The following is a 27,027-nucleotide window of genomic DNA, read 5'->3' on the forward strand; positions in this document are numbered from 1 at the left end:
TCTTAAAGAAGTACAGTGGTGTTAGACACTTATCCTCTATCCACAGGATAAGTGTCTGATCGAGGGGGGTCCGGACCACCCCCCCCCCCCCGAGATCTCTTGTACGGGGCCACGGCACTGCCATGGCCCTCCCGTGCAAGAGACGTGTAGGTCGCAGCATGACGACACAGCTGACACACCCCCTCCCATCAGGAGGGGGCGGGGCAGTGACGTCACCATACCCCGACTCCTGTATCGCCCGTCAGCGATCTTCGCACTGTGCAGCTGATGATAGGGGTGCTGCAGGAGGGATTGCGGGGGTTCCCAGCATCGGGACCCCACGATCAGACATCTTATCTCCTATCCTTTGGATAGGGGATAAGAGGTCTAGGGGCCGAGTACCCCTTTGAGCGCTGTCAGGTTGGATGGGGACCATCAATAGAAGCCATTTTCAGGTCTCTTCAGAGATTTTTTCATCTCTGGGAGGTCAGTTCAGGTCAGGGCTCTGGCTGGACCACTCAAGGACTTCACAGAGTCGTCCATCAGCCAGCCACCCCTGTGCTTAGTGTCAATTTCTTGTTGTAGAATCAATATTTGGCCCAGTGTGAGGTTGAGCAGTGCCCTGTAATGGGATTGGGATCCCGCAGGTCCTGGGTGACCCAATAAAAAATTAGCTGGAGGTAACAAGGTTGTTGCGGGCGATCACAGAACATACAGTGGGTCCAGCAAACCTCTGAAATGCCATGAAGCTGTGAGAAAATGTTTATGGGAGCGAGCGGGAGTGGGACACACCTTGCGGGAGTGGCACATACTGGCTAGAAATCCTGCGGGATTATGAAAACAGTCCCACGCAGGGCTCTAGTCAACAGCACTCTGGATTAGGTTTTCAGTAAGAATATCACTGTACTTTAATTTGACTTGACTAGTCTCCCTAAGTCCCAGTCACTGAAAAACAACCCTTGCAGCATGAGGCTGCCACCACTAACATGATTCATGGTAGGGATGGTATTTGGCAGGTGAGCAGCAATGCCTGGTTTCCTCTAGACACCACGCTTTGAATAGAGGCTAGTTCACACTGGTATTATTAAGGATGGACCGAGGTGAGGCATTAAAATGTGAGTGACCGCTGCTGCATATCGCTGAGGGCCGGTGCAAGGGAGTCACACCAAACAGGATGTTGGTATAATAGCTCCTTTCTCAGCATACCCACTAAGCAGATGCCCCAAAGGAGTTATGTTTAATTCAGGCAGTACATTTAGTTTTTACATTTGACAAAAAAGGAGGTTTAGTTATGACGTCAAAATCAGCATGTTACATTTTGATTGGTTATTTGAGCTTTACCTCTGTATATATTAGCATACTTAGTATTTTATATATTACTTGGCCAAAGTTCATTTATGCGACTCTCTCAATCTTTGCCCTTCTAGATGAAAGAAATAAAATACTAAATATGCTAATATATACAGAGATAAAGCTCAAATAACCAATCAAAATGTAACATGCTAATTTTGACTTCATAACTAAACTTCCTACTTTGTCAAATGTAAAAACTAAATGCACTTCCTGAATTAAACAGAACTCCTTTGGGGCAGCTGCTTAGTGAGTATGCTGAGAAAGGAGATATTATACCAACATCCTGTCTGGTGTGAATCCCTTGTGCCGGCCCTCAGCAATATGCAGCAGCGGTCACTCAAATTTTAATGCCTCACCTTGGTCTATTCTTGACAGTATCATCAGACCAGAAAATCTTCCTTCACCATTTAGGCTGCTTCAAAAAATTTGTCATTTCACAGAATGGAATTGTTCAAATGATTCGCCTGTTCTAATAATATATTTAAAAAAAAAGAATCTTAAAATAAAATAAAAAATTTAAAAAAAAGTAAATCAATTCATCAATTCTAACCTAATGGAATTTCAGTGTGCCCTAAAACAAAAACCTTTTTATATGTTGTACACCTCAAAAAACATTAACTGTTCTAATATACTTCATAAAAAAAATCTAATTTTTAATAGAAATCATGGCTAAAAAATAAAAAAAAATTAAATAAAAAAAACACACCACTATTCAATGCAGAACATAATCCTGTTTGGCTGAAGCATCATTTTTGTCCCAGCTTAAGCATAGGCTGGGACAAAGTCCAGGAAGTGAGGGCCGGACTAGCACTTCTCATATATGCAATACGTTACATGTAAATAATCTACATGACCTAGTGAGTAACATATATAAGCACTATTTTTTTTGTGATATGACAGGTACACCTTAACTGCCTTTGGTGTAACACTTTCCCCATTCCCTACTCTTTCCTGTACCACTACCGCTCACTGTTAGCAAATGTTGTCCCTTAGCAATTGGACATCCTCCCATGGGGGATTCTGTGTATCCCAAATTCTAAAGTTCCCCCAACAATAAGACTATTATCAAGTGTTCTAATACTAGGTCCCCCAGCCATTAGCTAGGATCTAAGAAACTTTTCAGAAAGCGTTCCGTTGCCCTGCAGCACCACCTCAAAGGATATGATGCACTACATTGTACCCATTACCACCAATGCTTTGTTCACATATGGACAGCACCTCCAGAACAAGAGGTGATCTTTGTACCTGCTTTCTGATCTGGTAAGTGTATTTGAAGATGGGTTTTGTAAGTCAGACATTTATATTTATGTAATGTGTATGGTCAGCTGAAGCCACCAAGCAGTCATTGCACCGACTGTATGGCTCCAGATCTCAGTTGGGTTTAAATAAGTGTGTTTACTGTAAAAATTTATTATAAATAGGAAAATGGTTATTTTACTAGGAGAAAAATAAGAGGGATGCGAATTATCTGCGAGTGTGTTTTACTAATATAATCTTCATCAAACAACTGTATGAAACAACACAAGAGACATTTGTGAAATTGGTTCTGTGCTGACTAATATTCACTTTTCTACCATTAGCTGTGTCAGTACACATGGGACCCAATGTAATAAACTGCACTAATCTGATTATAGAAGAAGTTCGCACCTAATAATTGCTATTTATTTTCTCTCCGGAGCTCTTTAATGCAGACTATGGAAACTGAATGGCAGGAAAATCTGTGCGGAAACGTATTCTACTTATGTGTATATTCATTAGACTAAGAGAGAATCTTAATGTAATTACAGGCTTAATTTAGAGAAGTCTTCTTGACATTAAAACTTCTTAACATCCCTTTTATAGGCCTCTCATATTGCTGCCGCCATTCACCTTCCTCACAAGAACGGGAGTAAATGCTGCCTCGCACCACATGAAGTCTTCATGATCGACCTATTACACTGTCAAGAGTCCAGACCGGCATATACTATCCGATCCCCCTTCAAGAAAAGAAGAGGCACACAAGGCACATAACTACTGGAAAACGGTTATTATTCATTAACATGGAAAACACTATCGGAAGATTTATCAAAACTTGTGTAGAAGAACAGTGGAGCAGTTGTCTATAACAACCAATCACCTTCAAGCTTTCCTATTTCAGAGGCCTTTTTTTTTTTTTTTTTTTTTTTTAACGAAAGAAGAATAATGGGTTGCTATGGGTAACTGTTTCACTTTTCCTTATCACAAATTTTGATAAATCTATGGTTTTTATTCATAATGGAGCCTTGATCTGTAGGATTAGTTTTTTTTAACTGGTGCAGGTAAACCCTTACAGACCCAAGTGATTTTAGGGGGTACACTTTAGCTGCAGACCTTGCAAAAAAAAAAAAAAAAGGAAGGTTTTTGACTGTAAGGGTACGTTCGTACGTTCGTAAAGGATCTGCTGCATATTTTTGCAGCATATTTTGTGCAGCTGATTTTGTTAACCATTAATTTCAATGGGTAGCAAAATCAGCTGCAGACAATATGCAGCAGACCCTGTCATGTGACCGTGAAACGTGTTGCATAGCATTGTGGGTAATAAAAATTTGTTCACCCCTTGGAAGTTGTGTAGCGCCTGATTAACCCCACTACCACCTGGAGGATTAAATCTTGGAGTGTCTGCATGAATGAGCTGGAGAAGGCTGTAACCAACATCTTTCTACCTTGTATCCCACGCTGCCCAAAGTTGTGCTTGTTCGCACAACCTCCTTTGGTAAGCGATTTACTGTTGTACGCTTCCTCTTGTCCCACTATATCACACTACGGAGCGCTGTGCTTCCTTTCTAGCGTGTTAAAAGGTCTTTGTTCAGTATGGCTCTACTACACAGTGGTAGGATTACAAGGGTTTGTTGCTGGGGAACCCTGTAGAAGACTCACTGCACTGAACTCCATTCTCACCCAAATCATTTTCATAAATCCAGTCAGATGGCAGGACACATTTATATCACAGTGTGTTAACTTTCTTGTGGGACTGGCATAAAGATTTTCAGGCACATTGGCTCAGACGATCCCCAAGCCTTGACTCACTTTTCTGGGGTGCCATGTAGATTATAAGCCCTGAGGGATGCTTGGGCAAATGGATGTCAGGGCACACGATGGGCTACCTTATGCTTTGGCAAGGAGGAGGAACATTGGTCCTTGCTTGGTCCCAGTTGGGAACCAGATGAGAGAGTAGAACCACTGCAAATAAAAACAGGCCAATCTCACTCTGGGTAATGGAGTCACCAATCAGAAGAAAAAAAAGCACTTGTTTATTCGCTGGTCGCTTCTTTTTGAAAGGTAAAAAAACATCTTTCATTGGCTACACATTTTCCAGTGTAACAGGGTTTGTGCTGTCAACGATAGCAGTTAAGGGCCACATAAACGATCAAGTGATCACTTGTGTGGCTATATATATATATATATGCAACACATGTTGACCCACATAATATGGCTGTTACTGTGGAGAAACCGGTCCAGCCATTGGCACAGTCCACTAATTTGATTGGATTTCCACAAGACAGTACACAGCCTTGTGCACAAAATGCCAGTTTAGACTGCATTTACACTATGTTTCGTCCATACGGAGACCAGATGCGGCTGGGGGAGGGGGAAATCGGAAGCTCCCGTATCCCAGCCGGACCCAGCCCCCATCTCATTCATTTGAATGAGCCGACCGGAGTCAGATAATGACTCTGGTCAGCTCATTTTTGCCCTGTATCCGGTTTTGTGACCGGACTGAAAACCACGGTATACTACAGGGCCGGGGCCGGCTGGGATATCGGAGCACCTGGTTCTCCATCCCCCAGATGGATCCGGTCCCCGTATGGATGAAACATAGTGTGAATGCAGCCTTACTTAACCAGTTACATCTCATCATGGTTGAGAAACACTAGTGGGACCAGAGGCATAAGTCCCAATGCAAAATCTGTAACAAGGCCCTTTAACTATAATGCTTCATTTATAGCACTGGACTCCTCATATAGTGAAGAGACACCTCAGAGAGTCCTTCTGGCTCCAGGGGCAGTGTGCAGGCCCTCCCCCCAAATGGGACTCTCCAAGGTCAGTTAGTTGTAGGGGTACTCAAAGAAACTGCACAAATAGAAAATTCCATTTAATCTTCCAGATTGAAGCTTAACTGGACAGTCCTATTTTGTGTGGAGATATTTTAGGTCATAACTCTACCCTTATATTTTCTTGTAACAAGAAATGATAATGGAGCCCAAACTATAAAGTTCATGATGTTGATTTTAATGGTCACCATCAAATTTCAACAGATTTAAGTTTCCATAACTGCACATTTCAGTACATAACTGTTATGTATGCAAGTTAATTCTGCTTCCATTAATCTCAATATGGATTGTTCCACTAAACCACAAATTGCTAAACAAAATAGAAAAATTTATTATATTAGATACAAAAATCACTAAACAATTCATTGGCAACAAAAAGATAAAACAAACTCCTAAGATAATTAGCAGGAGCTATAAAAAAAAATTATAATAATTCTAAAACTATTTTAGAACTATATACATAGCTTCAGAAATGAATCGCTCTGCATTAAAAATGTATTTAAAACAGAAACAGAGGTGAAACTGCTGCAATAAAAAGATCAAGAAGAAAGGAACACAAATCGCTTCATTGGACAGGCTTATAGAAATTGTATTTTTCTTATTTCAAAACAACAACAAAAATTCTTGCCACAGCTAGAATGTTTGGGCTAGTTCTTCAATCTTGGCATCCTATTAAGATTTCAAGGACTGAAAGTGACAGCAGGAAGAAAGATCTCAGCCCTTTACTGTCATTTCTCTCTGTACAGCCTCCAGTGACTCAATGGGGTAGATACAGAAAATTGTCTTTATGCTGTCACCCCTCTTATCAAAGCCAGGAAATGTGCCTCCTGATGGTCACGTAGTGGAGAGATCTTTTGTTCTACTTGAGTAGTGAGAAGATAAGCAGTAACACATCTGATTGCCCCTTACACTGTCAAATTCAAAAACTTTTTATATGTTGTACATCTTGGCAAAAAAAATGTACCTTTCTAATATAGTTTACATATAGAAATAATGGCATTTAAAAAAGACCGCTAGGGGTCCCCATACAATCCACAACATGACACCATCATACAGTATCATCTTTGTCCTAGCTGAAGCACAGTCTGGGGAAAAGTCCAGGAAGTGTGGGTGGGACTTGCACTCCTCTGTGCTCACTCCTGTCCTATGAGACAGCAGCATGAAAACAGAGGATGGGGATACAGAGCAGCCTGCAGTGATTGAATTAAGAGACCCAGAACAGCAGAGCAGACTTAGAAAGGAAGTGAATACATGGTGTGTGAGGGTGGGCCCAGTGCATGCCCATTTCTGAGCAGTGTCAGAATAAGTGAGCAGCAAACCAGAGGATTTGTGAGCCACAAAAAGAAACTTGACACATTAAAAAAAAATATGTAAAGCGTCTGTATGACCTAGTGAGTATGCTTTTTTTTGGTGATGTCAGGTACACTTTTAATCAAGATACTTTTCAGGTCACTTTTTATTCTGGCATTTGGATCACTGAAATGATTTAGCTCTGATAAATATGTAGTATGTGCATGTAGACCTAGGCAACAGTAATAGTTATCTTTGCACCTTAAAATTTTATTTTTAGGAAGATTCATGCATCTAAATAATTGGGTCAGGGTTTTAACACAGACACTATAAGGAAGATTTATCAAAACCTGTGCAGAGGAAAAGTAGAACTTATCAGATTACATTTTTTTTTTTATCAGAGACCTTTTTAAAAAATTAAAAAAGCTATTTGATTGATTTCTATGGGCAAATTGTCTACTTTTTCACTGCACATGTTTTAATAAATCTCCCCCTATGCTTGCATGCAAAATGTAGGTGGCATTACCGTAAAGTGCTAAGTGAAGTTTACAAAATGTGCCAGGTGCCTACTTTTAGAAAGTATATGGGTATCGAGATAGGATTTTTTTATTTCATAATTTAAAGAAAATACAAAATGTCCTAGCAGCAAAAAAGTGAAAGACAACATACTGGCTACCTATGGCACCTCCCCAGAGAGACACTTCCTATCATACTATTAGCATAATACCAAGTATGCAGAAAGTTTCCTCTAGTGGCAGCTGCAGGTACCCAGCAGGTTATCTTTTAAAGTGAGTCTGTACGTTTTGACCCCAACTTATCGCTCCCTCTGTTCTGAATGATGGCTTCAACATCCATTCAGAAGCCCCTGTTGTCAATACTCACAAGGGTGGGGATAGGCTGGGGAGAGGTAAGTACAGAGTGCCCGGCACATTGGATAGGAAGGGACAGCCAAGATATCAGGAGGACTGAACTTTATCAACCTAGTGCTGTCCCTGCAAATAATTAGGATCTCTGTAGCAGAAAATTAAAGATAGGACTGCTGTGAAGATATATTAAGAAGTTAACCGGAACAGTATTTTAGACCTAAAAATAACATGCTGCAGACTCCAGGAATCAGTCAGACCGATCAAGGATCCATTTTTAGTAGCCAGACAATTACATAAAACAGGTCACCAGACAAGTCTTAAGACATGGAACAGAATTCTAATGAAATCAATGCTACTTTACTGACAGTGTTGCATTGGATGTACAGGGTATGATATATTCAGGTTACCTTGTGTTAGAAATCCTATTTTAGTCATATTCTCTAAAATAGGTCATGGTGCATAATAGTCTTTTTTCATTCCCCCAAAGAAAGCTTTCCTCGACCGGCTTTCGGAATACACCAAGTGTACTGTGTATCTGTTCCTTCAGTTTTATCAAACTTATAAAAATTTATACAGATCTAAAAATGCAGCAATGGGCTTGGGACTTTCTGAGCCGTATGGATATAAGAGACACTTACACTTGTGAGTGGAGAATGAGCGAACATAGAAAAGCCTTCAAAGATGTATTCATGATCATCGTACTCTATAACAGTTGGCCGGTCAGTCTGAAACAAAAAGGAGAAAACAGCAGATTGTGAAAAAGCTGTTCTGCGCTCTTTACTGTTCATTACTCAATGTGTCTACATAGAAAATATTTTTTTTTGGCAGGAGGCTGTCTAAGAGGAAAGGCAAAGAATTGTAAAAACATGTTAATCAGTCACTTCTAGCTCACAATATTTATGCTTAATGCGTCCATAAAAGTTTCAGGCGTATTTCCAGGTGATCTGGATGCCCAGACTCTGGGCCAAGGATCAAGAGAAAGGAGTAAGTGACCGACAGAGTGTCTAATGCTGAGGCAGTCGGCTGCCAGCATCGGCCTCCAGGCAGCAGAAAGGTTAATTAAGGAGCAGCAGAAGCAAAATCAAACCTTGTCCACAAATGCTAATTCCGCTTTAACCTGCTCGCTATATATCAACAAACCATTAGGAAGGATGGGCGCATAAATTAGTGCGCAAACAACACCGGAGATAATTGGGAAAGTTCATTTCGGTTACCAATTTGCAGACAACACACAAATCACCACAAAATAAATAAAATAAGCAAAAAAAAATAAAAAATTAAAATTAAAAAAACAAGGCAGAATTCATCAATCTTTTTTTATGCTCACTCAAGAAACCTGTTAACTTCTGAATTGAACGTGGGGAATTTAAGTCCATTGATGCATGCAAAAATACTCTGTGTAGCTCATAACTCACAATAGAATTGAGCATCAGAAGTCAAAGTCAGGAGGAAAAGCCTTTTATACTGCATCAGCAACTAAATAAAAACCCTGCAGACATCTAACTGTTGCCGGTGTGTGGGAGGAAAGTCATAACTCTCAGCGCTTGATTACATTTATATTGGGAATTTGAGGTAAAGACATCCATTACCCAGGAAGCACAGGAACCCTTAAACATCGCACACTCTCCTTCTAGTCACTTTTTGCATTCAAATACAGGATTGACCAAATGATCCTCAAAGTTATTCAGAAAATGGCAGCTGAAATGTCATTTCCTTTGCTCTCCATGCATTAGAATATGCCATACAGGTTATAGATATGCAAAATAAGCTGGTCCCCCTAAGCCAATCTAAGGCCTCTTTCACACTATGAAATGGTTCCGTTTAGGAACTTCAGTCACCAGTTCCGTCACTATATTGGGGAAAACCTGCCATTACAAAACCCCTGACGGCCGTGACTAAATTGCATTGCAGCCTATGGGGTTTTGTAACTGCCCGTTTGCACCCGTATATGCCCGTAATTCATTACGGGCATTAAACAGTGACGGGACATTGTGGCGGAAAAATTACTGCATGCAGTAATTTTTCCGCCACGATGTCCCGTCACTGTATAACGCCCGTAATGAATTACGGGCATATACGGGTGCAAACGGGCAGTTACAAAACCCCATAGGCTGCAATGCGATTTAGTAACGGCCGTCAGGGGTTTTGTAACGGCCGGGTTTCACCGATATAGTGACGGAACTGGTGACGGAAGTTCCTAAACTGAACTATTTCATAGTGTGAAAGAGGCCTAAAGGGCATTAGAAATAGGTAGAGGAAAAAGACAATACAATGCACTGCAGATAAGATACAGATAAAAAGGAAAAAAGGGTGCTTGCCCCTTGGGAAGAAACAGAAGAATACTGTGTTGGAGTGGTATTGCACTCGCCAGATAGTGTTGCGCTAGAAGCACACCGTCTCTGTAGGCATGTAGTATATTTCAATTCACAGTAATGCCGCCTTGATCTGGGTGTAGACAGCGTTAGCTGGAAAAGTAAATCAGCAAAGGAGCATCGTGGAACAAAAATGGAGCTTATAATGGCACTATTTTCAATGTAATATAGAAGACAAAGTCCTAGTCTGGCAATGATTTATTTAAAGGGGTACTCTGCTGTTAGACATCTTATCCCCTATCCAAAGGATAGGGGATAAGATGCCTGATCGTGGGAGGCCCGCCGCTGGGGACCACTGCTACCCCCCGCCCCCCCCCCCCCCCCCCCTGTAGAAGGCCGGTACCTCAGCAGACCGTAGCAAAGTTTTCTCGGAGGCTGATGACTGGTGGTGCAGGGGATGGGGCATTGTGATGTCATGGCCCGCCCCCTCGTGATGTCATGCCCTGCCCCCTCAATACAAGTCTATGGGAGGGCGCGTGACTCCCCTTCCATATACTTGCATTGAGGGGGGCGGATGTGAAGTCACGAGGGAGCGGGGCCGTGATATCACGATGCCCCGTCCCCTGCACCACCTTTCATCAGCCTCGGAGAAAACTTAGCTCCGGGCTGCTGCAGAAAGGATCGCGGGGGTCCCCAGTGGCGGTCCCCCATGATCAGACATCTTATTACAATCCTTTACTATCCTTTGGATAGGGGATCAGATGTCTAACAGTGGAGTACCCCTTTAAGCACGAAAAAAACGACGCATTTCCAGGCTAAAGTAGACCCTTCATCAGGTAAGGCACATTCCTGACAAAGTGCCTACTTTAAGATGGAAACATGTTTTTTGTGCTTACATAAATCATCACTAGATGACTAGGACATTGTCTTCTATGCTACATCAGAACTAGCCCCACTAAGATCCATTTTTGTGACACCATGCTCTTTTGCTGTATTACAGTGAACTGGAAGTTTTCTCAATGAGAAATTTCTTGATTATGAAATATAAATGGGTGTGCAAGACCACTAAGATATACTAAGGGTCAGCATCTTCCAGGTTTTCTTTTTTTTCAGCCTTTGAGCCCATGATGCCAAGTTACAATACTTTGTAATATTTTTCTATTATTCTTTTTATTTTACTGTTGGTTGCTGACCTTTCGCAGCATTCCATGCGACCGGAGACATTGGTCAACATTTATCAATGTATCTGATTTTTAACAAATAGCAACCAATCACATTTATTTATTTTTTCAGATTTTTGGGGATGCTATTTGTCTCATTTGTTGATAAATCTGGGCAGGTATGTCATAATGGTCTACAGGGAGTTTGACTATGCTGTAGTGGATGGGCGAACAGAAGGGTAGAAGGGATTTACTGAAGTAATGCTATCCACCCACCTGCTGCAGCACAGCCACCCCTTGGAGACCATGTGACTTATCATACAATGTCTCTGGCCACATTAAATGCTGGAAAGAGTCAGAGACAACAGTAATATAGAAAGTAAGTAAAAGCTGTCAAAGAAATTTTAGTTTTTCTATATCAGAGGTTGCTTGGAAAAAGAATGCAGCAGCCTGAATGGACTGAAAAAGGCAGAAACTAAAGAAGACAAAGTTGTCACCAGTTGTGCCCAAAAGAGAGCCTCCTTTGGGGATTATGATTTGAAACAATGACAAATTAGAAATAAAAAACAATGTTTTCCCTATTTTTAAAAGACTAAAGACACTTGGAAGGTAAAAAAAAATGACTGACTTTTACTCAGGATGAATGTATATGGCCATATTAAGACTAAGGCTGAAACGATTAATTGAGGTTATTGATTAAAATTGATAATAGAAAACATTGTTGATGATTTCAATCATTGATTAATTCATAGTTAGATAGCATGGCATTGATCATAGGGGGCGTGGTCTAGTATCACAGTATTCCTATTTTTTGCTATTTTCACTGCCTTTTAGACCCTCAGTGTGCCCCTACATGTCCTCTCCCCTTACCTTCCGGTGCCTTTTTGAAGATGCTGCTGGCCTGCAACATCTTTGGCCTACCTGCAGCACCGAGACCTCTTTGTTCTTGGCGCCTCCGGTGACAAGAAGCCTTTGGTCCTGACATTGTGTGGGAAGATAACCATCACTAAGGTCTGCAAAACTGCTCCTTCTCCCATGCAGTGAGGTTCCTAGGTTAAAGCGGTATTCCGGCCAAATACATCTTACCCCCATCCAAAGGATAGGGTATAAGATGTCTGATCGAGGGGAGCACGCTGTTAGGATCCCCCGCGATCTCCATGCAGCACCCGCATTCTATGCAGGGCTGCTTCTCAAGTCTCGGAAACTTCTCTGTTTCCGGGACTGGAGACGTGACCTCGTGCCATGCCCCCTTGTGACGTCATGCTGTGACGTCCCGAGGGGGCGTGCCATAACGTCACCTCTCCAGTCCTGTAAATACAGACGTTTCTGACACTGGAAAAACATTTCCGCATAGAATGCGGGTGCTGCACGGAGATCGCGGGGGGTCCCAGCGGCAGACCCCCCGCGATCGGGGATAAGATGTATTTGGCTGGAATACCCCTTCAAGTCTTCAGGTGCAGTCCCTTCTCTTTTCTTCCCGTTAACCCTTCAGTTTCTGTCACTTTGCTCTCACCCTCTATTAACCCATCAGGTGCTGTCCCCCCTCTTTTCCCCCTGTTAACTCTTTATGCGGCCCCCACTGCCTCCTGCCCTCCTGCTAACCCTTCCCTGGTCCCCTAACCCCGTTTGGGGTTTTCATCTGATTAATCGTAACAATAATTGGCTAACTTATTGATTTTAGAAATAATCGTTAGTTCCAGCCCTAATTATGACTTTTCTTAAGTGCAATAATAAGGATGTCTTAGAAATGTATGTGCCCTTTACTTAACCTTTGTATGCCTTATAGGGGTATTCCATAGTTCAGACAAAAAGACTTTAAAGAAAGCTGTAAGTACATTACACACAAAGCAACAGTTACACTAATCCTACATCCTCAGCATGTAGGATTACCATTTTCGTGTCACATGTTGCTCCCGGTGTGTTTCCTCTCAGCACAGTAAGAATTAATGGGCCTTCAGCTGCAATTCATGTTGGTAGCAGACTACTGTTCCTAGACTCATTTGCTGTACTCCCCTATTTTTTAAATACTTTTCTTATATATTCAGCTACAAGGGGTCCTTGTTTCTCATGTAAACAATGTCCTGTCCCGCTTACACGACACAAACCTGCAGGTGCAGGAAGGGCATGCAGGACAAGCAAGGCTCTTACAGAGCCTACTTCTTGAGCACGGAGAAGGGCGGGAGGTAGAAGGGAACGCCCCTCTTCTTATTTGTTGCTTAATACAGATTAGGAGAACGTAAGAAATATTAAAAACGTTTTGGAGAAAAAGGTTTCAGAGGTAATAATATTAGAAACACTTACTAAGAAATTTGTTGGTGGAGACACTGTAATCCTGTAGTGGAAAAGACGTCCTGCATTGTTCGTCATAGGACGGCACGATTTGATCGTCTGCCAAAAACAACAACAGAAAGTAAGGTCCATATACTGCAGACTAGTCCAAAAATAAAAAAACACGTTGTTATTTCTTCCCTTTTCTCAGCATAATCCGTCTTTAAAGGAGTAGTCCGGCACGCACTTTTTTCATTTTATCCCGTCCGGGCTGCAAAATAAAAGAAAACACACTTTCTCTTACCTGCCAACGAGCCCACGGAGCTCCGGTACAGGTGTTCGGTCCCCGGGCTGTATTCTTCTTACTTCCTGTTAGCCCGGCACGTCACACAGAGCTTCAGCCTATCACTGGCCGAGGCGGGACATCGCTGCGGCCGGTGATAGGCTGAAGCTCCGTGTGACGTGCCGGGCTAACAAGTAGTAAGAAGAATACAGCCCAGGGACCGAACACCTGTACCGGAGTGTACCGTAGCTCCGGGGGCTCGTTGGCAGGCAAGATAAAGTGTGTTTTCTTTTATTTTGCAGCCCGGACGGGATAACATGAAAAAAGTGCGTGCCGGACTACTCCTTTAATAAGTTTCTGATTAACATTAGGGGCTTGTGAAGTCACGGCCACACCCCGCTTGTGATGTCATGTCACGCCCCCTCAATGCAAGTCTATGGGAGGGGGCGTGACGTCCGTCATGCCCCCTCCCATAGACTTGCATCGAGGGGGCGTGGCATGACATCACAAGCGGGGCATGGCCCTGAGGTCACGAGCCTCCACCCCACATCGCCCGTCATCCGGCACGGAGCGAAGTTCGCTCCATGCACCGGATGTCTGGGCTACCGCAGCCGAGATCACAATGGTCCCCCCCGATCAGACATCTTATCCCTTATCCTTTGGAAAGGTGATAAGATGTCTAGGAGCAGAGTACCCCTTTAAGATTGTGTACAAAAAATATAATAAATCACAAGTGCACCTACTATTCATTCTCTCCGCAAGCTCTCTGGACACTTTTTTTTTTGTAAGACAGGAGATTTGGATTAAAAACCTTATAAAACCGCCTGCTGCAGTTTGTTACCATGGAGAATTCTGCAATCATTTGTCACTCGCACAGCTAGAGGGGTCAGTCTAACCAATATTTTAACATTCATGGTAATACACATAAAGGTGCATCTGCTAAGTAAAAATAAGAATAAAAATTCAGTGTTTAGCTACAAGTACTTCTTTGCCCTTAATGTTGCCAAATGATTCAAATAAGCCTTCAGGATTGACATATTTAAATGGATTTTTTTATGGCATCAAAAAAGCAGAACATTTAAAAGCTTGAACTGCTATTAATGTTCCATTTCTCTAGTGTTAATGTTCTACTTTTCTATGTTCTACTGTGGTACTTATATATTGCTACTCTGAGGCCTTTTAATTTTGTTGCGACAATTTGTGCAACTTTTTACTAATGCTGGCCACAGTCAATTTTGTAGGACAGGTCCGGACTCATATAGATTTGAGACAAATTCAGGGCTTTGCAATTTTTTTTCTTGAAACTTTTCACCAAAAGTCGCACATGATAAATTCATGACCACTGCAAAAAACTACATTATTTTGACATACCTACCCAATTACCCAATCATGAGTAAACAGTCTACATTACAAGTCATTAAAAAAAGTTCCAAAAAAGTAACAGACAAATTTAAAGGGGTACTCCACTGGAAAACATTTTTTCTTCAATCAACTGGTGCCAGAAAGTTAAACAGATTTGTAAATTACTTCTATAAAAAAAAATATGAATCCTTCCTGTACTTATCAGCCGCTGCTATGATCCACAGGAAGTTGTTTTCTTTTTAAATTTCCTTTCTGCCTGACCACAGTACTCTCTGCTGATACCTCTGTCCATTTTAGGAACTGTCCAGAGTGGGAGCAAATCCCCACAGAAAAACTCTCCTGATCTGGACAGTTCCTAAAATGGACAGAGGTGTCAGCAGAGAGTACTGTGGTCCGGCAAAAAGGAAATGAAAAAGAAAACAACTTCCTGTGGAGCATATAGCAGCTGATAAATACTGGAAGGATTAAGATTTTTTTAATAGAAGTAATTTACAAATCTGTTTAACTTTCTGGCACCAATTGATTTAAAAGAAAATGTTTTCCAGTGGAGACCACGCTTACTATTAGCGTGGTCGATGCTATGGACACACAAGAAGGCATTAACGCAGGAGAGCCCTTTTTTGTTCTTCATGAAAAGAAGTGACACAGAAGCTGAACTGTGTCAAGGAGTTTATGGAAAGTGAACGGTATCCAGGAATTGAGATAATAGTGTTTTCAAGCCTCTTCAGCATAGTCCATTCACCTAATTATGGTGCAAGTTAAGCACTTGCTAACTCCTTGCAGAAGGTCTATCTGACCTAGAATACTGTGACAAAGAAAACAACTCTGACAATTCTGTAAACCTACTAAACACAATTACCCCAGAGCGCAATGCCTGGGGTACAGATATCCCTATACCAGTAAATTGCCCTAAAACTTACCTTTTATTAGAAAAGTATATAAAAGATGAAAAATGAAATTGAAATGGTGCTCGACGTGAGTTTAAAATTACATGTCAACATGCCCAGCCTATTATGTCAGCAGATGGACAGACCACTTTTAGTATCTGGATTAAGTGGGAGATATGTATTGAATGGCACAATAATGAGGCATATATAGACATGAGCTAATAACACCGATAAGTGCCCCCTCTACATGTTTCGGTGAATCAGCACCATCATCAGAGAATCACGCGCATGCGCAAGAACTGAGAACTGGCTTTGTGTAACTACATCTGTGCACCTGCACCAGATTTAGGCGCATGCGGGAGAACTTAAACTCTGCTTGTATATAACATTATCCTCGTGCCTGCGCAACATATTCACGCATGCGGGGGAACTTATATCCACTACAAGTAAATAGTGTTCACATTAATAAAATAAATTGTGATTTAAAATGTTTACCAGGAATTGAAACAATGCATTCATGACATATACAATTGTCCAGATCCAGGTAAGTATAAATATACCACATAGCTGTTATGGCAATAGATAAAAGTTATAACAGTCAGCATTATTGGCAAAATTGTTATACAATATGCACTCAAAACTATAGGATATCGCTACTCAAGTGTTAAAGATAACACACCATAGATATTACAGTAATGTGTATTACCTATCCCATAGTCACAAACCAAACAATATTTTAAATTATGCCATTCAAGAGACCACACTATGATCACATGGGTTCATTGCCTGAGTAGTGCTTATTTTAGCCTCAACCGGTTGGCTCTAGCTTAAAGGTGTATTCCAGGCCAAAACTTTTTTTATATATCAACTGGCTCCGGAAAGTTAAACAGATTTGTAAATTACTTCTATTAAAAAATCTTAATCCTTCCAATAGTTATTAGCTTCTGAAGTTGAGTTGTTGTTTTCTGTCTAACTACTCTCTGATGACTCACGTCCCGTGCAGTTCCTATGGGGATATTCTCCCATCATGCACAGCTCCCGGGACGTGACATCATTGAGCAGTTAGACAGAAAACTTCAGAAGCTAATAACTATTGGAAGGATTAAGATTTTTTAATAGAAGTAATTTACAAATCTGTTTAACTTTCAGGAGCCAGTTGATATATATAAAAAAAGGTTTTGCCTGGAATACCCCTTTAACCAGTGAAGATATATATCACCAACCGAGATGGCATTATATTTTGAATTTCTAATACCAATCATTAACACAGGCAGTTCAGTGTTGTTCCCCCATTAAATATACAGCTCATCTAGTGAGATCACTAACCATAACAGAATTAATAAATCAGAAAAACTATTACTGATAACTTCATTGGTAAACATTAGTATGGTATAGTGGATATGTGTATTGCAACAACATATATTAATCCCCATTAAACTACTAGGGATACCCACACTGGTAAATATCTAGGACACATAGGAGTCTATATTTCACATTAACTTTCCTGGGCCAATAAAGTGAAAAAAGCTGCTAAAACGAGTACCATTCCTTATCAACTATATCCTGAAAAATATACAAAATATCCAAAAAATAATAAATCCTTAAAGTTAGGCTGCGTATGAAAATCCTTCATTTAGCCCAACTGGGCCACAAATCTCTGGGTGCCAACTTTTCCAGTGAACAATTCTGTAAAGCCGCTCCAACGCAAAGAGACTCCATAAATTGGTTACAATAGGATTCCATTTACCTCTTCTCCTGGATAAATGCTGTGCCGAATTCCCGTCCGTCTGGCTTTAATGCTGCATTTACATAGAGGTCCAACATTCATCTGATAAAAAGCAAATATAGAAATTAATAGTAAAATATTATCTTCTCAATGTTTTAAAGGGCATATGACCGCTTTACCACTCCCACTAACTTGAATATACAGGAGGTTAGTGTGGGTGATCCTGAGTAAATTAATGTATTCCTTACCCCCAATCCGTTTAGATGTTGTCAAGATAGAGCCCAATCTTGCAATATGCAAATTAACTCAACTGCACCCGGGGCAGGTTAAAAGACTATCTGCACCTCTGACGCCTTCCACTGGGTCACGATCACAATGTTCCTTTTATCAAGGAGAGTGCAAACGGGACTCAGGGGATTATGACATGTGCAGATAGTCTTTAAGTCTGCCCCTGGTGCAGTTAGGGGTTCATTGAACTATTGCAAGATTGTGCTATATCTCGGGAACGGATTGGGGTAAGAAATCCTTAATTTTACTTAAGATCACCCACATTGACCACCTGCATAGTATATCTTAGTGGGATTGATCCAAACAGTTTCCCTTTAAGTGTAAATATTAATAATTATTATTAAAAGGTTGTGCAGCAAAAGAGACAATCTGTGTCTGTTGTCAAAAAACATAATAAACTACCGTTAATTTACTAATATATTGTTAATAGCCATGGTGCACAATTCTTCCATTTTCACAGGGTTTCCCTTTTATAAGCTGTGACGTCACGTTATCTGAAAGCAGTCTGTCCCATCCATCCTCCCGTACTGTCAGCACGGGACAAGACCAGTAAGGTGAAGGAGAAAGGGGGGGGGGGGATGGTATTACTGCTCATTACCTTTATAACTCACTTGATAAAGGCACCAGTAAGCCATTTTCAGTCAAATTGGTTTGTCGAATTGGCTCCCTGTAGCCTAATGAGCAGTAATACCAGCTCCTTACATCATTACCATACTGTGCTCACAGTAGGGGAGGGGGGATGGAGCAGAATGCTTTCAGAGCCTGCGATAGGATGTAACAAGAGAGGGGACAGCTAAAATGGAAGATCTGTGCTCTATGGCTAATAATATTATATTAGTAGGTTGCTTTATTATACTTCTTTACACCGTATATGGGATGTTTCTTTCATCAGAAAACTGCCAGGACACGGTACACTGTTTTTTTCCGTCAGACAACACCTTTAACTATGCTTCCAAGGAGACCGTGACATATACAAAGAAAGGTAACACATGTTCTTCTTACCCATAGAAACCAGTCTAATTTTTGATCTATTTTAGGCTATACACCACCTGAAATTACATTTCAAAAGGTCAACACACCGCTTCACTTTGAGTGGTATAATAAGCTTGGTGGCTTCTCACACACTTGGTGGATACACAAACTGTAACAGGTGATGCACCCAAAATGACTGATGGCTCTTGCCTTAAACAAGAATGCTGTAGTAATTCTCTGAGTGACCATCTTCTGCCACAGGGCCAGGGTTGGTGGGAATGGTTGGTTGGCAACCTAATTGCTCACAGCCCTCATGGGGGCACTCTGAACAGCTATAGGCCCACAAGCACATTATCGCATTTTGCTGTGATTTGAAAAAAATTGTGCCAAAAGCGTTGCAATTTTGAGCAAATTGTTGCAGACTGCAGTATCGTAGGTGTGGCACTACAGCTGTCTGGCTTCACAGAGCCCATAGAGCCGCACAGACACACTTGCATCTGTAAGTACTTTCCTGATATAGCGTCAGAATAGGAGGAGAGCGGGACCCTCCGGAGGGCCGGTGTAGGGAGGGCCTCTCCAAGGCAGTCACCACATAACGGGAGACCTGAGCCAAGTCGGATATATACTGGGAGAGGGAGGGAACCCAGGCTGGAGGGGCGGCCGAACCCACCGGGTCTGGAAGAACAACCGGGGTAGAGTAGCAGGGGGGTCTGGGGGAGCAGTGGAGCAGGCAGAACAAGTGGTTCAGCAGAACCAGACAGTTTAGAGTTACAGTATTAACAGAATAAAGGAGTGGCTAACACTCCAGTTAACTGTTTAGAGGGAGGCCGTTCTAGGCCTCTCTCATCCAACAAAGCCTGCAGTGGTCTTCAACCTGCGGACTTCCAGATGTTTCAAAACTACAACTCCCAGCATGTCCGGACAGCTAAGAAGGGATTGACAGGCGGAGAGTTCACTCGAGTATAAGCCGAGGGGGGCGTTTTCAGCATGAAAAATTGTGCTGAAAATCTCGGCTTATACTCGAGTATATACTGTAACAGTGTTTACCCACAAACCCAGACCCTTCTTAAATTTTATGTTTAAAGTCTATTGGCATATAATTTCAATTCATATCTTTGCACATAGTTTTGACAATCCAAATGCCAGTTGTAAAAGTAGAAAAATGCAAGGAGAAGCACAGCAGATTAACATAAAAAAAGCATATGTGCACCTCTATTCTACCAAGATCTGAAGTGATATACCTAGCAATAACAGCAGTAAAAGCAATCCTTCCCTGCCCTGAACGCTGATCTAATCCATAAGCTGGTATGCTGTTGACTGACATCAGTGACTTGCACTTCCCCTGTTGATGCCTGCCACAGCTCCAATGCCTAGGAGCGTCTTGCATCATCCCACTTAATGTATTAAAAATAAAATCACACAGGAAAGGTGTTTGCAACCTGCAGCTTTTCTACTACTTCCAAACTAAAGCTTTTATGGATCCCTAACAGCTACTGACAGGTTGAAAATGACATTTATAACAGTAAACCATTTACTTCTAACAAAGGTCTACTCTGTTTTTACAGGATTTTTCCCCCCATTTTCTTTAGCTTTAATACCAAAAAAGGTTCCAAAGCCTGACAGAATCTACAACATATTTAAGGTTTTACATGCTACTAAGGAGGAAAATATGTTATTAATATTCTGTTAAGTAAAAAAAATGCTTACTTTTGAAATGATCAATTGTAAAATGTTGAAATTATTCTTGAGCTAATAGAATTAATTAGGCACCATTGAGAAAACACCTTTCTCAACTTATCAGGTTTCTTTCCTGCCCCCCACCCTCCTCCCTCCCAAATTAAAAAAATAAAGTAAAAAAAAATCAAATAAAGCTCAGGTCCTTCATAATTATGGTTGGGGGAAGGAGGAAGACATGGGAAAGAAACAAAAAAAACTAAAGTATAACACACAAATATGTCCGGAGCCTGTAATTAAGTATTAGATCTCACCGCAGGGCTAGATTCACAGCTCATATGGCTCTACAATGTCCTCCATGCTGCTACTGCTACTTGTAAGGGTGTGCTATAGAGATATAGAGAAGCAGGAACTCTATGTTTGTGCAGTCATGGAAGACATCATAGCTGCCAATATCCACCATGAAAAAAAAGTAGAGATGGAAAATGGCACATACAAATTATATAATGGCCAGAATAGAGTATGTGTGTGTGTGTTGGTGGTTTGCCATGTGATCAGACAGATTGCAATAAATATGCAAATGATCTTCTTGGAGCACTGGGGTCTGCACCGTTCTGTCTGCCCAGTTGGTTCCTGTAAAACAGCCTTCCATCATAAATATTCAACTTCTCTACCACACCTTACTTTTTGCCGTGTCCACATCATTATGTATGGCTTCGGACCATGAGAGTCCACAAGCCGCTTCACAGCGCATATTGGAGAGAAGAAGATCTATATGAATGAAAATGCTGGGATCGCCCCCAGTGGTCCAATGTGATCATTTGCATATTAGGAGTTCTCTATATCATCATTGGAATGGAGAAAATATTTGAAAAAGTTAACCTGCGGTCCAATCAGCATCAACTTTACTATCCTTTAGGATTTCATTATTAAACCTATTAAAAGAAGTTTCTCTATGGAAATTCACGGCAATAAACTGTTGTCACCAGAAGGAGCTTTGGATGTCAATTAAAATACCGGTAGATATGGTCCTCCAGAGGTAAAGTCACTCTTTGCAGCAAATATGTACTCCAGAGTAAAGGATAGTCCCTTATATGAAATTACAAGAAGTGCATATAGATATGGAGTTGTCCTCCAGGTATACAAAACAGCATTACACAGATGCATTAACAGCTAATATCAAATTTTTCAGAATTGGGTACATATTTTTTCAGACTTGTAGTAAAATTCCTTTAATTTTTACATATTCAATATAGGGGAGGTTTGGGCTGTGGTGTGGTTTGGACAGTTAGGGAAACTGTCAGCAGTTTTACCCACACAACCATTTACGCAGGGTTATAGGGCAAGTAAACTGGATTAAGAGGATGTATAACTTACCCAGATCGGCCGTGATTGTGTATTAGCCTAAGTTGCGAATATATAAAAAGCCTGCTTTTGGCAATGGAGGTGGGAGCAGGCATACCCAGCATTCTTGTCTCCATCTCCTATATGTCCATGAATGTTCATGAGGTGGGCAGGCATACAGGAGCCGAAGGCATGGAGGAAGGGATGCTAGGTATGTAGGGTCTGACCTCCATTGCACAAAACAGATGATTAACATATTAGCAAAGGACAAAAGGAGAAACCCTGTATCTCTGGATTGCTGCCACCAATCCGAGTTGAACATCAATTTAATCCGGTTCACCAGCATTACAACCTTGTGTATTGGGTTTAGTGCAGGTGAATCAGCGGTCAGTTTTCCTTTAAGTTATTCAATTGCTTTCCAAAGCATTTTAAGGTTGTAAACTTTACTTAGAATTATCCTTACTGCCCAAACATTTGTTAGTTGGCATTACACAATGTACTGAAGGGGTTGTCCACTCCAGTAAAATTCTTTTGCTGCTGTCCCCAGTCTATAAACCAAAGAACAGTCCTATAAACACAATGAGGGAGATTTATCAAAAGCTGCCCAGAGGAAAAGTTGCTGAGTTGCCCATAGCAACCAATCAGATCCCTTCTTTCATTTTTCACAGGCCTTTTCAAAAATGAAAGTAGTAATCTGATTGGTTGCTATGGGCTTTTCCTCTGAAGAGGTTTTGATAAATCTCCCCCACAGTGTCAAAACATCAAACAATGCATAGCTCGAGTTTCAGGATACCCAGTCTCCAGTCGGTCTTTGCTGACCGTCTGCTTCACAGAGCCAGCCAGAGCTGTAGAAGTGATATCACAGCAACGCTCAACCAATCACTGGTCACAAGGGTGTCCCGCCTGGGCCAGTGATTGGCGAGTGGCACTGTCCGTTCCCCAGCAGTAGCTGATACACTCAGCAGCTCAGGGGAAAGTAGAGTCACTGGCCACGTATAGGGTGCCCAGATAATGGAGCTACGAGGAATCGGAGGAAGGGGACTTAAAGTGTTTGTGATTTTATTAGGCAGACTGGGCAAATAAACAATAGCAAAATAATAAATTTGTCTGGACAACTCCATTTGTAGTACAGTGATCCCTCAACCTACAATGGCCTCAACATACAATAGTTTCAACATACAATGGTCTTTTCTGGACCATTGTAACTTGAAACCAGACTCAACATACAATGCTACGAACAGTCCAGATCTGTGAAACGTGTCAATGACTGGAAGAATTGACCAATCGGAATGGGCAATTTACTGGTATAACCCAAATAGATATACCCTGTTTCCCCGAAACACCCTACTCCGAAAATAAGCCCTAGCTGGATTATCTCGGTGGGCTGCAATATAACCCCTATCCCGAAAATAAGACCTAGGCAATGCCAATGCAAATATTAAAAAACAAACTTTAACTTACCTTTGTCCTCTGTTCCTCGGTTGCTAAGGAACCGGTGTCACTGTTCTCCGCGGCTCTTGCTGCTTCCTGGTGTTGGGACGTCTCAGAGCCTTCAGCCTATCACCGGCCGCAGCGATGTCCGCCACTGCCGATGATAGGCTGAGCCCGCTGTCATGTAAAAAGCCGTCCGGCCTCTTACATGAAAGTGGGCTCGGCCTATGATCGGCAGAGGCGGGACATTGCTGCGGCCGGTGATAGGCTGAAGGCTCTGTGATGTTCTCATCCCCAGGAAGCAGCAAGAACAGCGGAGGGACCATGAGGCTGGTTCCTTAGCAACGGGGCAACGGAGGAGGAAGGCAAGTTAAAGTTTGTTTTTTAATATTTGCAGCTGGGGCACAGGAATACAAAGTACAGCGCAGCAGCTGATAACTATTTGGCAGGGGGGGGGGGGGAGCTCCGCTCGCGGGCGACATATGATTATATTTTTTTCTATTTTGGATTTTTATATGATTCAATAAAGCTACTACTTTTATCCAGTCCTGGGAGCCGGATTTCCTCTTTCGTTTTGCTTACTGGTAAAACCCCCTGTATTACTGATGTCTGGTAGCGCCCCCTACAGTACAGGAAGGTATTACATGTTCTGTGCTAATCTTTACCTGTACCAAGGCTACCTGCTCCTTTGGACACCAGGTAAGGGTGACTCCATGTTCCTTTTATTTATTTTTTTTTTTTATAGGACATTGCATGTACTGTACAGAACCCTGAAGAAGCTCTTGTCCTCTACATAGACCAGTGTTTCACAAGCAGGGTGCCCCCAGCTATTGCAAAACTACAACTCCCAGCATGCCCGGACAGCCTTTGGCTGTCCGGGCATGCTGGGAGTTGTAGCTGTGCAACAGCTGGAGGCTCCCTGCTTGGGAAACACTGACAGACAGTGATTTACAGCTCAGAACTAATTACCAGGTTTCCATAGAGTTATGTCTCAACATACAATTGTTTCAGCTTAAAATGGTCATCCTGGAACCAATTAATATTGTAACTTGAGGGACCACTTTGTCAGCTCTTATTTATTATTATTTGCTGCAAAGAGCTGCAGACACTTTTTAATTGACATACAGAGCCCTGTACAGCAGTTAAAGTAGGGTTGGGAGGTGAGGATGAGCAAGGAGCTGTGCCAAGCTGTGCATTTGGCCCCTCCTCCTTGACACTTGGCTGAGAAATATAAAGGCAAATTTAAAGGTTCGGCAATCACCATCAGCACCAGGAAATGTACACAGTTTGCTTTTACACCCTAACAGCTGTTACTTTGAATGTGTTTGTACTAATAAGCATTTAAAGGTGTCTTGCTGTTGCTGGTGTCTTGCATTTTCTTTCTCATAATGATCTCCAACCAATGGTTGTAGAAGTGTTTTTTTTATTGTTCAGGTGACATGCAGGGACTGCTGTTAAGTCTAGATATCCTACAGTTTGGCGACAATTCTGGTAGTGTGCTGGGTACGGTTTGATTGTTGGAAGTTGAACTTCATGTCGTGGAAACATTCCATGTTGTAAGTAAAAAAAAATATTATAATAATTATATATCACTGAAAATAGTGTGTGTTTAATAGCTGGTGCAACAGGAAATAAAAAAATAAATAAAAAGGGTGATCTTACATAGCATCGTATATATATTTATTTATTATGGTCCACAGGTCTCCATGTTCCTGCCTTGATATCTTCTACTCTGGCAGTGACTAATTAATACATGAAAAGCCTTTGAAGGTTTAGTATTTATGCGGAATAAATGAAAAGCAGTCAAGCTATAATCTATAATGTAGTTGGAGTGGTATTCCTTTTTACACTCTAGTATCTCTAATTAACACCGGAGTGTTTTAAAAGTCAGAAAACACTCTTTTTGCAGCCCAACTTATGGAGCGAGAAGAGTTTAATTGTTCTTACAATTAATGTAACACCCTTCAGTAAACGCCTTGACCTTTTTTTTTTGCAGGCTATTTATGAATTTCTTTCCAGATATCCAATGCTTTCCCAGACATTTTTAGCACAAGAAGTATACAGACCTGGCCAGGGTCATTATACCAGAGCTCTTCATGGAGACGGTCAGGATGAGCTTTCTTTCTCTTTATTTCTGCAATCACATCAAAGACCTCGGAATCGGAGCTGCTGGAGCAGCTATCATCATCCGTATCACAGTCAGAGTCACTGGAGCTCTCTGTCAACAGAACAGAAGAAGGGAGTCACATGGAGAATAAAAGAATAAAGCATCGCCTTTACTACATCCTCACAGAGTCAGGGAAACAAATAGAATTCAATGAAGTAACCATGACAATCATATGGCTTTTCATTACAGATCATATGCTTTCTCCAATCTCTGTTATTCTCAAAGTAACAACAATGCCTAAATACTAAGTGCTCATTTTTCCTTTCATTTATCAACATTCCTACTGCAATCCTCTTGTTCTTTATATTTTATTTTAAAAAGATTTTTACGTGCTTCAAATTCAAACATTTATACCGGCAAATCATTACAAATAGACACATATTCCAAGTCATTGATACATCTGACTGGGAAAGACCAACAGCAGCACACGCAAGTACTACAATTGTATCCCATTATAATGTTACTAAGATGGTCGTTTACCAATATGAACAATGATATGAAGAAAAAAGGAACCAGTGATCTAGTGGAGCTATATTAGGAGTTTGTCTGATGTTCCGGTAAAAAGGTTATAGGCTTTGTGAGGATCGGTTATTTTTTTTCTTGCTCTACTGTCACCGCCGCTTCTGAATTTTGCCTTGAGGAGCATGTTGACGGCTTCCAGCAACAGTGAGAGAAGCATTGGCTGTGAAGGACACACCATGTGTCAGCACGACACATACAGGCAACAGCCTTAAAGAGTACCTCTCATGATCTTGTTAAATTTTATAATCCTCCTAGTTCACTGCCCCATCATGTAAACCACCCCCTGTCTTTATTTTTATTATTTGTTAGTTTTCCACCTTGATATAGCTCAGTATTTTCTGCTCCGTCAGATTCGCAGACTGGGAAGGGGCGTAACCCAGTAGGCGTGACATCATCTGAAGCCATACAGGGGAGAACTTCCTCCCTCACTCTGCTACACTCTGCCCAGAGCAGTTCAGTGTGAGAGATGAGCTTTGATTGTATAAGGCTGCACCCCCCTCAGCAATTCAGACTGCATTTCCTGATTTTGGACTTCTGCCAGGCCAGCAGGAGTCCAAAGTCTGCGCAAGAGAGGAGGGGAAATGTCCTCTGGACAAGTAGGGAGACACCTAGTGGCAGATTTTTTTTTTTTTTTATAAAACACACACACACACTCCTTAAGATTTTTTATTTACCTTAAGGAGTGCAATAGCAAAACTTAGTTTTAATGACAGTGCCCATTTAAGGCACAAGATGAAACAGGGATATGATTGATGTAGATGGAGCAGGGCAAAGCCAGACTTTGCAACAGTTATTTTTCTTGGAATTTCAAGTGAAACTTTATTCAAGTTAAAAACTTAGTTTTTTCTTAAAAAAAACTGATGCAACCGGACATTTTTCAAACTTTGGGTTAAAGGGTTAAAATTTGTACACATTTTGATGAATCTGTTTTTCATCAAAAACCTGATACAGGAACTGTATTGCAAAAACATGGTGTGCATGCACCCCAAGTGGCGTTATTATTGAAGTATTCAAGTAAAATTGTTAAGTTTTAGGGTGGGAGCTATTGTAAGGATTTACTCTATATGGGGCAG

General features: G+C 41.4%; 1 protein-coding gene across 1 annotated transcript in view; it reads right to left on the reverse strand.

Annotated features, from left to right (window-relative positions):
- The window catches only part of DROSHA (drosha ribonuclease III), a 261,155-nt gene that overhangs the window by 198,000 nt on the left and 36,128 nt on the right, over positions 1 to 27,027 (reverse strand). Inside the window, exons 6-9 of the mRNA XM_056520973.1 lie at positions 25,332 to 25,483; positions 17,578 to 17,658; positions 13,332 to 13,418; positions 8,197 to 8,283 (exon numbers count right to left, since the gene is read on the reverse strand). Coding sequence (XP_056376948.1) covers positions 8,197 to 8,283; positions 13,332 to 13,418; positions 17,578 to 17,658; positions 25,332 to 25,483 — 407 coding nt within the window. The remainder of the gene's footprint in view (positions 1 to 8,196; positions 8,284 to 13,331; positions 13,419 to 17,577; positions 17,659 to 25,331; positions 25,484 to 27,027) is intronic.

The sequence above is a fragment of the Hyla sarda genome, chromosome 5 (genome assembly GCF_029499605.1).
Source record: "Hyla sarda isolate aHylSar1 chromosome 5, aHylSar1.hap1, whole genome shotgun sequence".
NCBI classification, from domain to species: Eukaryota; Metazoa; Chordata; class Amphibia; order Anura; family Hylidae; genus Hyla; species Hyla sarda.